The sequence below is a fragment of the Myotis myotis genome, unplaced genomic scaffold (genome assembly GCF_014108235.1).
Source record: "Myotis myotis isolate mMyoMyo1 unplaced genomic scaffold, mMyoMyo1.p scaffold_m19_p_1, whole genome shotgun sequence".
Taxonomy (NCBI): domain Eukaryota; kingdom Metazoa; phylum Chordata; class Mammalia; order Chiroptera; family Vespertilionidae; genus Myotis; species Myotis myotis.
The window spans coordinates 13,489,151-13,501,632 of NW_023416313.1; the positions used below are offsets into that span (position 1 = coordinate 13,489,151).

At 39.9% G+C, this 12,482-nt stretch overlaps 1 protein-coding gene across 1 annotated transcript in view; it reads right to left on the reverse strand.

Annotated features, from left to right (window-relative positions):
- PPARGC1A (PPARG coactivator 1 alpha) overlaps nt 1–12,482 on the reverse strand; it is a 99,972-nt gene that overhangs the window by 18,301 nt on the left and 69,189 nt on the right. The window contains exons 8-10 of the mRNA XM_036330176.1: nt 3,472–4,387; nt 2,785–2,889; nt 2,514–2,634 (exon numbers count right to left, since the gene is read on the reverse strand). Of these exons, the coding sequence (XP_036186069.1) occupies nt 2,514–2,634; nt 2,785–2,889; nt 3,472–4,387 (1,142 nt within the window). The remainder of the gene's footprint in view (nt 1–2,513; nt 2,635–2,784; nt 2,890–3,471; nt 4,388–12,482) is intronic.

The following is a 12,482-nucleotide window of genomic DNA, read 5'->3' on the forward strand; positions in this document are numbered from 1 at the left end:
AAGAGTCATGAGCTTTCACTATGTTAAACAGAAATAGCCTATAGTTATTGAAGTGGGTATTCACTTCAATACCCAAATCTTTATATTAAGCTCTTACTACCTATACGTCACTGTGTCAGTAAACAATCTCTAGGTCATAGATTGTTGCTTTTTTAAAAAAAGTCAAAATTCTCAAAAATATAAGGTTATTTTATAATTCTTTAATATAATCCAAGTTGTCATTTGCACTATAAAAGCCATCTCCCAAAGAAAATTGATAAAAGATTTTCTTAGTCAAATAATTAACTATGAACATTCAACATTTGTGACACAATCAGAAGGTGGGGGTGGTATCTGCTTTCAAGCTGAGGTTGATGAGCTCAACATGCTTTTGGCTTAAGATGCTTATGGACTGTAGATCAATCACACTGCTTGATCTATTTGGAAAGAGTTTAACTAGCAAAAAGGCACCTACCATCCTTCCTTTCTTTTTTTTTGAAATTTAAATTCTTTATTGTTTAAAATATTACATAAGTCTCCTTTTTCCCCCCATTAACCTCTCCCCGACCACTCCCACCCCCTAGCACATGCCCTCATCCCTCAAGTCCCCATCTGTGTCCATTGGTTTTGCTCATATGCATGCATATAAATCCTTTGGTTGATCTCTTACCTCCTCACCCCCCGCCTTCTCTCATAGGTTGGACAGACTGTTCAATACTACTTTCCTTTCTTGACTCTAGCTAAGTATTTGGCACTAAGTTATCTTTGAAAGAATAAAATAATCACATGTAATTTATCTACATTTATTTATATAGCTTTGGTTATAGCTATGCTGTATTTTGCCCAAACGAGTAAGTATATTATTAAATAATTAATCTCTCTCTTTAATGGCATACTTCTAAAAAGAGACATGAAGGCTTTTATAAAATATGAATTTGCAAACACTGAAATAACTATTTTTCTTACAGGCTTATGCAACATGATTCTCTTTTATAAAGATTAACTATAATATGCCATATTAAAAGGCTTTGTAAGCTACATGGCACTATATAAATGTGAGTTATTATAATTATTGAATAGGCTATTAATTAAAAACAGCAAAATTAGAAATATTGAATTTTTAATTTTCATTAGTCTTCTTAAGTGTTAACTAATGACACTCTGGAAGATCTTAATATCGCAGTTCATTTGAAAGTTGAGAAAAAATGAGGGAAAGTGTTGTAATTTGCAAAAGACCCATGATTCAGTCTTAGGTAGATTTAAAGTTAAGTGACAGCAAACACCCTAGACCTTTAGCCTAAGTATTCAATTACATCTCCCTTTTTTCCCCTTGAGTGCCTACGATTAACAAATCTCTCATTTAACCTTTTTCCTCCAGCTGATAACTGTTGGCCAATGCTTGATTTTGACTTCATTAGTCAGTTCTTTTCTGTAGGTTTTTCAAGATTTTGTTGATGGCAGTGGGTTTTCTTAAAGGAACCACATCCATCTAACCTCTAAAATTCCATTCCCTAAGTCTTGGTTTCCTTGTATGCAAGATATGTCAAAAGCTGATCTTCATGGAAATGATTCTCAGCAGTTAGCAAGACAGGCAGCAGCTGCAATGAACAAAAGCAGTACCATTTCTAACCGATTAGCCATGGCTCCCTGGAGCACCCTGAGACTCTACAGGGGCTTGGTGGGAAACAGTGCCATAATCGATTAGGAATGTCTGCCATGGACAAGCACTAGATACTGACAACTGGAGTGTCTCATATTTGTCTTCCAAGGTCTATATTGATAAGCAATGGGTGGGAGGTGGGGTAAAGTCTATCAGTTAGTAAGCAGCTGCTAAAAACGTACTGACCCACAGAGAAAAAAATTAATTTAACATAACCTGGATCTTTCCAGTAAAGAGTCAGTATGGTCTATATGTCATGTGAATGTAATGCCCTGCCATAAGTGGTGCCAAAATACATAATGGGTTATTGACAAATAGTTCATAAGAAATGTGATGAGTCAACTGCCCAGTTAGGTGTTGACCCAGCACAAGAAAGAAATGATGACTTTCTTAGCAAATTTTCCTCTACAGCCTCCTTTAAATCTAAGAGACCCAGTCTCTTCATGGACAATATAATCCTCACACCTGCCAAAAAGACAGAACAGTGATCCCTCCTCATTTTCCACTCAGAGAAAAAAGCAAGAACTCATCCATGGACCCGATGGAACCAGTGCCTAACTGAATAACTCTCTTCTGCCTCCATTTTTGAACACAGTAATGAGCTTCAAGATGAATGTGAGATGAATGAACTATACTGATTCAACATTTGGTTCTCCAAAGGGTCAGTATGGTCTATATGTCATGTGAAGGGAGATTGGGGACTCACTGATGTTTTAATGTCAAGAGGCTGGATATTGCATATTTTAACAAAGCCTTGGCTTTAGTTTATTTTTTAATCTACCAAAAAAAAAAAAAAAAAAAAAAAAAAAAGGAGAGAAAAGGAAACAAAAGAGAAACCCTCCTTTGAAATGAAAGTTAGCTCCAAGCTGCTTACAATTGCCTTCTGCCTCTGCCTCTCCCTTTGTTTGGCCCTTTCAGACTCGCGCTTCTCATACTCTCTGCGGTATTCTTCCCTCTTCAGCCTTTCGTGCTGATATTCCTCGTAGCTGTCATACCTGAGAAACACAACTTCATCATTAAGTCAACCACCTCCAGTGGCACGAGCAAAATGAATAATAAACTGGGGAGGGGCAGGGTTTAGATAACATCTTGTCAGCTAAAGGCCCAGATGAGAGGAGCCCAAGGAAAATGACACGCATCATTACCTGGGCCTACGGCCGTAGGGTGATCTTGAACGTGATCTCGAGCACAGGGGAGAATTTCGGTGTGCATGGTGTCTGCAGTGGCTTGACTCATAGTAGTAGCAAGATCTGGGAGGGAGGAGAAAAACAAAAAGGGCATTTGCAACTGCCACTTAACCCCCGTTGATCGGCACGACTGAACATGCCCAGGAACGCTGTATTACATAAACTGGCTTTTTCTTCCTAGAGACTAGTGAGATTTCCCAGTGACAGTTTCTGATCATCTAGTCAGCTCAGAGGTCTGGGAGTGATGTGTTCTCTCCAGCGTCTCTTATTGATGTTAACGCCGAGCGCCAGTCTGGTACACTGGCAGCTTTATCTTGCATGGATCTCAACTATCCTTGCACAGGGCAGCTCTCCAGGTAATGGAAAAAGTTAGATGAGCAAGTTTCTTACAAATTGCTCTCTCTGATCTGACTGGCTCAAGGCACTGTGCTCAAGGCTGACAGATTTAAGAGAAGATGAGGAGCGATGTATGTGTAACAACAATCTCATTAGTTCAGTGACACCCCGAATGCAGTGTGAGGAGCTGGCCTGCCTGTGGGTTTAAATGTTTTTGGTTTGGGTGGGTTGTGGTGTGTTTTTTGTTTGTTTGTTTGTTTTACTTCCTGGGAATGCCTTATGCTCTGGGTGGGTTTTGACAAGATTTACCTTGAGGAGGATCTACTGCCTGGGGACCTTGATCTTGACCTGGAATATGGTGATCGGGAACACGACCTGTGTCGAGAAAAGGACCTTGAACGAGAGCGCATCCTTTGGGGTCTTTGAGAAAATAAGGATTTGGGTGGTGAAACGGAATCTCTACATGGAGAGTTAAAGGAAGAGCAGGAAGGGGACACGTCGAACAATGAATAGGACTGCGTGCCGTCCCAAGGGTAGTTCAGTTTATCACTTTCATCTTCGCTGTCATCAAACAGGCCATCCATGGCTAGTCCTGAATTTATAAACATAGGTAGTTTGGAGAATTGTTCGTTACTGAAATCACTGTCCCTCAGTTCACTGGTCTTGTCTGCTTCGTCGTCAAAAACAGCTTGACTGGGATGACCGAAGTGCTTGTTGAGCTCGGCGCGGATCTCCTGGTCCTGGAGCTGTTTCCTGGTGCTACAAGGAGAGACCTGCTTGCTCCCCTGCAGAGTCTCTCTCATGCAGCACGTGTCTGAATCCGTGGAGGAACAAATCTGCCCCTGCCCACTGGCGGAAGCATCTTTGTATTCTAGTTGTCTAGAGTCTTGGAGCTCCTGTGATATATTGATGAGTATTTCTGTTTTGGAATTGATTGACTGACAGTAGTCATGGTCACCAAACAGCCGTAGACTGGGCCGCTTGGCCTTCCTTTCCTCGTGTCCACTTGTGAGCACTGAGGCCTTGCTGAGTTGCGCATACAACTCAGATTGCTCGGGCCCTTTCTTGGTGGAGTTGTTGCCTTGGGTACCAGGACACTCGCTGTACCGGGGCTTCTTTGATGGCGGAGGTACCACAGTCTTGCAAGAGGACTTCAGCTTTGGAGAAGCCCTAAAAGGGTGGTCTTGGTTGGCTTTATGAGGAGGAGTTGTGGGTGGAGTTAGGCCTAAGGCAAAAAAAAATAAAATAAAATAAAAAAATGGTGGGGAGAGAAAGAGAGAAGAGACAGAGATAATGTTCTTAAATGCCAGGATACATTTTCCTAATTTTACTGAGATTTCAGGCAATGGTTAAAACTGGGTGAAAAAGAAGGAAACTAAATTCATGACAACACCTGCAAAAGTGACTCTCCCCGCTAAGCTCCTGTCTCTAAGAAAAGATGGATCAACTGTGCCAGGCAGCTGTGCGAGTCATGAGATTATGTATTTCAAACACCAATGCTGACAGACCTGCTTTCCAGGAAGCATTAATGCATCCCTCCTGGCCTCCACGGCACCAGGCACCACCAAAGGTCAGATTTTTCAAGGGCATCACATCCTCTGCATTATGGAAAATGAACGCGGCGGAGCTCGGGAGAATCATGGAACAGCTTTGGCAGCTTTTGTCTGCAAAGCGTGCTGCCAAGGATGCAAGTGGCTCAGGGGTTTTGTCCAATCAAGGAAATCTACCAGTGAAGCTCAAGAATTTGGAAACTTAAAAAGAAAAATAGATGGATGATGGCAAATGCCGGAATGACATAGGCAATGTGGAGGTAAGTTCAGTAAAATACTACATAGGAAGGCAGGGAACTAGACAACTCTACAACTTGATGGCAACAATTCTTTGTTGCCACAGTTCATTAACTTAGTAAACCATGGCTAATGTAGGTATAATACATTCTTGTAAGCATAACTAATACATTCTGTCTAAAATATGGTTCTGCAGCAGAAACCAAAGTGAACAGTAACATGAATTATTGCAGTGACAGGGGACCATTTTATTAGAGCTCAACATTAGGGCAGGTTATGAGGCTGAAGGACTGAAAGGAATTCAAGCTTCAGCAACTAACTAATTTAAATTTTTTTTAATAAAGGAAAAGGGGGAAACCTCATCAGTTGTTGGTTGCCTTTCATGATTTTTCTACAGAAGGGCAGAAAAAATTCTATCAGCAGTCCCTGTGGGAGACTCCGTGAAGTATAGTTGCCTTATGAAGTGTCCTCCCTGAGTAGGTGATGCTCATTCCCTTAGACTGAGGAAGGGTAATTGCAATACAGCTTCTGAGTCCAAGGAACTTTGAAAAAGGGAAGACTGGAGTTCAAATGACTTCATGCTTTGGAGGGAACATTTTAGTTTACAATACACTTTCTATTTAGAAGAATGGGTGAATGCTATTCAGCAAAAAAGAATTTCAAGTATGCTAACAAGCCTGGGGTTAGACTTAAGGCAACTGCACATTTCAAGGAAAGGCAGAGAAATTCTACCTTACTGGAAAAAAAAGTGTGTGTGTGTGTGTGTGTGTGTGTGTGTGTGTGTGTGTGTTTATATAGAGAGAACCAAGTAGGTCACAGAAAGTCATGTGAAATTTTGGTATGAACAGGCAGACGCTGCCTCTCTCTCCTACTCTACAATAAAGGAAATTGACATTTTACCTAAAATGAAATTGTTTCTGCCACTCTTTGGCAATTTTATTATGCATAGCTAATTCTGCCTTATGAGGGAAGAAAGGGGACAAAAATGCAAAGTGGTTTCACTTTGGAAATCCATCCCAGAAAAGTTCAGAAAGACCAGGAAATACAAACACAAAGAGAAATATCTGAGTCCCAGAAAAGCTTCCCTTTATTAACAGCCCCTCTGCCTACCCCTCGTTGCTTATAGGTAATAAGGAGGTGACATATTATTGAATGAACCACCCAGGTTACTGAGACACACTCTCCTTTCTTCCCCTTTTCATGGACAAATATGACTTTTACTCAATTTTAGAAATCCCTATGTGGTCAATCTTTTTTTTCTCTCTCTCTCTTTTTTCTTGTTTCTTTACCTTCTGCATTGCCCATTCACACATACTGATTTCTACCACATGCTACCTTTAATTACCATGGCAACGAATTTAAAGATACTAATACCCAGCAAAGAAATGACAAGTTCTCAAATATTTCTCATAGAAAACTAAAATGTACAAAGAAATAATGCTGGATAATCTCTCTTTGCTGAGTAAATAACAGTCAAATATTCCAAATGACATACATAGCCCTTGAATTGGGGGAAATGACATTCAACATTCTAAAATTCTAACTCCATAAATCTTTTCAGGACACCTCAGATGAAGGTAATTTTTACTTTTCCAATAAGTTACTTCCAGGATCAACCACTTGATACTTATCAGAGATAGCTGTATAGTCTTGCTTACCTTTTTTGAACGTGAATTATATCTTTTCTCTTCAAATAGATTATAAACTCTTAGGAGGATGTCTTATTTTTGCAAAAACTTGGGCTTATTTTTTGCAAAAAGTTGTACTCTTTTTTTTTGTTTGTTTTTATTTTTCTAGATCCTCCTTCACTGGTGAATCCCACATTGCAGTGGCCCAAGGATCACTTGGGAAGCTGGTTAAACATTTATAATGAGCTGGTCACAGACCACATATAGAGAGCCACTGTTCGACAGAGCCCATGAGGCACACTGCCTTCTACTCAGGTCCATGTATTTTGACAGGCATTCTAGGCTTATGAAAAGAAAGCCTAAACTTCAGAAACACCAAATTAGGCCACTATTAAAGAGAGACTAGTTCTAAAAATAACTCAGCTATCTAGGGATTTTAAATATAGAAACCCTTTTTAGTCTTGAACATGTGAAACCCTTGTCCTAGTACCTAAGCTCATTACCACTTAAATAAGTGATTCTCAAGTTGCTCTTGGGAGTGGCGATATCCTGATTGTAGTGTCTTTGAGTTAAAAACAGAGCCTTTCACCTCCTTCACGTATGGGGCAGCCTGTGGCAACTCAAGGGACAGTCCCTGAACTCCTACTGTGCCTTGGATGCTACCCACACCAGTCACTGGTGTTTCAGAGACTACACCCTGGGGCCGCTCAGTTCTTTCTAATAAAGAGACAAAATTAAAATGTGTCTTTAAAATCTGAAGTGTATATATTCTTATATATGTGCTTAAAATGTATAGAAACTCCCTGAGATAACCAAATAGACCCTGGGAGTGAAACTATCAGGGCTGTAAATTTCTATGGGCACTACCTGTTAAAACAAATAATTTCTTGCTTAGTGGATGGAAGTTACTTTAGGATTAGTGAGTAGGTGGGTAGGGGAAAATATTTTAGGTAATTCCTTAAATTGTTTAATATATATTTTTATTGATTTCAGAGAGGAAGGGAGAGGGAGAGAGAGATAGAAACATCAACGATGAGAGAGAATCATTGATTAGCTGCCTCCTGCACACCCCACACTAGGAATTGAGGCCACAACCAGGGCATGTGCCCTGACCGGGAATCAAACTGTGACCTCTGGGTTCCTAGGTTGACGCTCAAACACTGAGTCAAGCTGGACAGGCAGATAATTCCTTAAACTTTTTACTGTTTACTGAAGCACCTTTAATCAGGGAGTGCCTTCAAGCAAGACTGAGACATCTTAAGACTCACAAGACCTCCAACCACCAGTGCCTAATTGAAAATCTATTTCCAGAGACAGTTGAAACCCAAAGCAAAACAACAATGTAAGAAGCACTTTTTTTTTTCTTTCCACATAGTGTCAAACTTTTAAGAGCAGCTGATGGGACAGGGGACCCCTTGCTGTACCCAAACTAATTAGATTGCTCTCACCCCACCTCCCCTGCCCAGATTTTGTCCCCTGCAGTAGGAGAGTAGTCAATACCAATTCCTTTACGCCACTACTTTTGCTCATCTTCCCACTAATCGCCAGACCCTCCATTTCATCCCACCAGCCTAAACCAACAGTCGAATGCCTCCCATAACCTCCAGATTATTTCCCGTGTGTTGATTTCCTGGGGAATGTGTACACTTTGGTGTTGACAGTACAAGGTATATTCCGTGCTCTCTCTTGAACTTAGCAGGTTTCGACAGATTTATGGGAGGACAGATGGCCATTACAGGCTGAAGGCTGACAAGAGGCAGTTCAGAGCATTGTTAACACACTTGCACAAACTCTCAGCAGTGCAGCTCTGTGCAGAATGTAATTCAGCCTATAGCTTTTTTATTGCTGCCTATTTTCTTTTGTCAAAAGAGCCTGCTGTGCAGAGCAACAAATGGCTGCTATTACCCAGAATGTAATGGGTGTCAGACAAATCACGTAACACAAACAATCAAGAGTATGTAGGTCATATTTCAACAGAGCACAACCTTAGCAATATTTATGATTACTGCATTGAAATGTGCTCTATAATAAACAAGTACCTCTACATCACTCACACTTACGCACTTCTGCACAGCAGATCCGGGAGAAGTGGCACACACTCTACAGTCATCGTTTTAAACAGCCCTTTGATTTAAAAAAAAAAAAAAGTCGAAGGCAAGTTTTGTTTTGTTTTGTTTTTCATTATGTGCCATAAAACGATTTTCTTGGAGGAGTTCTCTTTTGGGTTTCTTTGTTTAATTGAATGACTCTGGTAAATGGTGAGTCCTCTGCTCTGTTTTCTGTGCTCCACTATCCACCCAATGACTGCAGCGGGATCTTTATTGCAATAGTTTACAGCATTTTACAGAATCTCCTGCTAAATCTGGGACTTGCTTTGGAGTGTATTTGACAGTGAGATTTTTCTTCTGTCGCACGCCAATTCAGTTGTTGCTTAAGGAAAAAACAACGAGAAGATGAGTATCTGTATGTTTAAAAACTCACCAAAAAAGGAGGATCGGGCCAACAGAAGTGTGTGACTTGTCCTATTCACATACTTTGGGCCTCGAGAACTTGGAGGAGGTGTCAAGAGGACATAGAAAAGGCTGATACTCAGTATGAGCTATTGTTGCTATATGAATTGTTAGAATATTTCTTAATCTAAGCTCCTCCAGTGCCCTCTGCCCACCCCCAGGACTCCTGGGAGCTCCATGAGAGCAGCAACCAAAGTGTTAACAGTAGACATGGAGGGGCCCCCCACACCCTGCTCTGGCCCAGAGTGCCTCCGCCCCTATTACTTTTTAAGTATTTCCTATATCACCCCTGATTGCAGGGGAACAAACTGGCCTTACAGCAAAGCTTCAGAACATTCCTGTAGCATGTGACTAAGTCCCCAACTGTTGCTCAGGGAAGATGAAGATCTTATCATTGACCCTGTGCACTCTCCCACAGAGCAGGGGCAGGAAGGGGAGCAGGGTGAGCATGAAAAGGACATGGTTTTCCAGGTGTCTGCCACCAAATCCTCCCAAGCTAATAAGGGAGAGGAAATTGCTTTGTGATTCTTGTTTAAAGAAACACGATAGTACCATTTCCAGAAAGAAAACAGAACAAGGAAATTATCTTTCCCAATGTTGGGTCAAGATGGATGAGATTAAACAGAGAAAATGAATGATATGTTTGAAATATGGAAGGAATTCCTGACAGTCAGAGTTGGCAAAAGTTGCAATGTGCTGTAAAGACAATTTGTTGGGTCTCTGTTCCTTGGACTCTTCAGGCCCAGGAATGGATTATATGATCTGTCAAAATCACTTTCCAGTTCTCTGATGCTGTGGTTTTTCCTTTGAAAACTAATGACCACGGCTCATATTTTGCTTTGGTCTATTTCCCCAAAGATAAGTCACATACAAAAGAAGGATATACAGACAGGGTAGAGAAAATTTATGCTGTTTGTCAATATCCCATCCAGCACAATGAACTTTTAAGTGGGAAGTTTAAAAAAGAAAATATAAAACTCCACATAAAAGAAGACTAAAAAGTTAAAAATTGATTGGTTAATGAGTGGGTTTTTTTAAATGCAAGTCCATTGATGTGCACTTTGAATGATTGCCCATTTAAACCGAGGAAAAACATTAAGTGAAAAATAAATGAGACCAAATTATACGCCCACTATCATCAAAACCATAGGGGCAAAATATATCAAAGGAAGAGAAAGATTGCTAAGACTTAGTGTGTTAGGGGGATGAGATTGCTGATTATGTTGCTCCTCTCATTTCCCTAATTAGTTATAAATTAGTTATATTGCTTTTTATTACTTGTATAGTAATAACAATAAAACAACTTACATATGCATGTGCCTATACATATCCATGAAATTTTGGGGTCAGTCACTCTGGTCCCTAACCAGATTTCTTCCTCTCTTGTGGTTAAAACCATCATCTTGTTCAGCTGACATTGCTTTGCCATTACCATTTGAGAAACAAAAAGTCTAGTGCTCTGAAAATTTCCATATGCAATAGAGTTGAATGCCGTCTGCCAAAAGAGCATTCTCTTTTCTCTCATCTTGCTTTACTAACAGCTACTGTATTTTGAAATCACATTAGTTTTTACACCTGTAAAAGAGAAGTGTTTTTTTTATCAACCAAAATGAGCTAGTTTGGGACAATCACAAAGTCAGACCAGCTGGCAATACCTACTAAAGCAAACTTCCTATCTCATCCCTCCTGTTTCCCAAAGACTCTGCAGATGGGACAGAGGGATTATTCAGGAGGTCTTAGAATTTTGTTGACTCTTTATACTTCCACTGAAATGTTTGGAAAATTTCACTAAAATTTGTCAGAGTAAAGGAAAACAAGACATCAGAAAAGCTTGGGCAACAGCTTGGTGTGATTCTTCTGCCACAACCCAACAGATTAAGTTTGTAGACCCAGGATCAACAAATCAACAACACGAATGCTGTTTCTACCCTGTCCACCCCCCTGCTGCACCTATGGTAGACATCACTAATTGATCATGACATTCCTACTGAGCACAGACTTGGCCTTAGAATCCTTCTCAACACAAAGCTCCTGGCAGCCAATACCAATCAATGACACTTGGCAAGTGAAATGAAACCTATTTAACATAACAGATGTCGACTACTATCTTTAAAATCCAGGCTTCAGGAAAGAAACATAATGTCTAGTCAGACAGACCTGCTTTGAACCCTGGGTTCACCACGGAGCTAGAATAAACATAAAACTTTTTCCTCAACAATTAACTGGGCAGAGAGTAAAAAAGATGATATCTGTGCAGTGCTATTAGGGAGTGCCTACGCTGTAGAATTAGTAGCAATGGTAACTGTTGTTGAGAGAATATCAAAGAGGGCATTTCTACCTTGATTTGGTAAATCCCACACCCATACAAAAAGCAGTATATGTTTAATTTCATGGGGACTTAATGGGGTTTTGCCATAAGAACCCATAATTTCATATATTAAAGTTCCAAAGAGGGGATAACATTAACTCAATTAAAGATCATCAAAAGATGGAAAGATGTTCAATGACCTTAGTAGATGAAGTTAACATAGTAGTTAAATAGCTAATACTTATTGAACACATATATGCTGGTACTGGACCAAGTCTTTTTCATGTTTTCTCTCATTTAATCCTCATGGTGACTCAATAAAATGCAGGCATGCTTATCATCTTCATTTGATGCATAAGGATCCTGAGAATGACAGAAGTTTCTTAAATTGACCAAAAGCCATACATCTAGATAGGGGTAGATTCAGAATTTGAACTTAGATTAGTCCCATATCAGAGCCAATGTGCCTCACAGCTTCGCTAAGCTACACTATCTGTTTTTTGAAAATCAAAATAAATTACTTTTATTTGGAGCATTACTGCTTATAAAGTGTATTGGTTCAGGTTAAACTACATGAAATTGCCATTTTTGTATTTCCAAAATGGTTGAATACTGGCGATTTTAAGTTTGAACCTATAATTTAGTCCTTTGAGTCAGACAGTAATTTCATTTGGGAATTATAAATAGGGCTTTAAAATTGAGGAATCTCAGGCCTAGAGAAGAGTAAGGATATTGAAAAATGTTCTAGAAATAAAAAGATGAAGGAGGGAAAGTACTTGTGTTATCTTGCATATTTCCTTGCTGATTTCACTGTCCCTGTCAAATTCCTGTCTCCTAAATATCTCTTTGATTTCCTCCCTTCTTGCTTCTACTCCAACAATATCTTCTCCTCTTTCTACCTGTACACTTCAAAATCTGATACACATATTTTTCTCCCTTAAGGCTCCCCAAGTTTACCACGTGGAGAGCCCAATTCCCTCCAAACTCCTTTCTATTGATCACTTCACTCACTCACTGTATAATCAGATTGTCTTAATGCTTCTTTCAGTCCTGAACTGCCTTTGCATTTCTTTTCAATCTTCTGTAA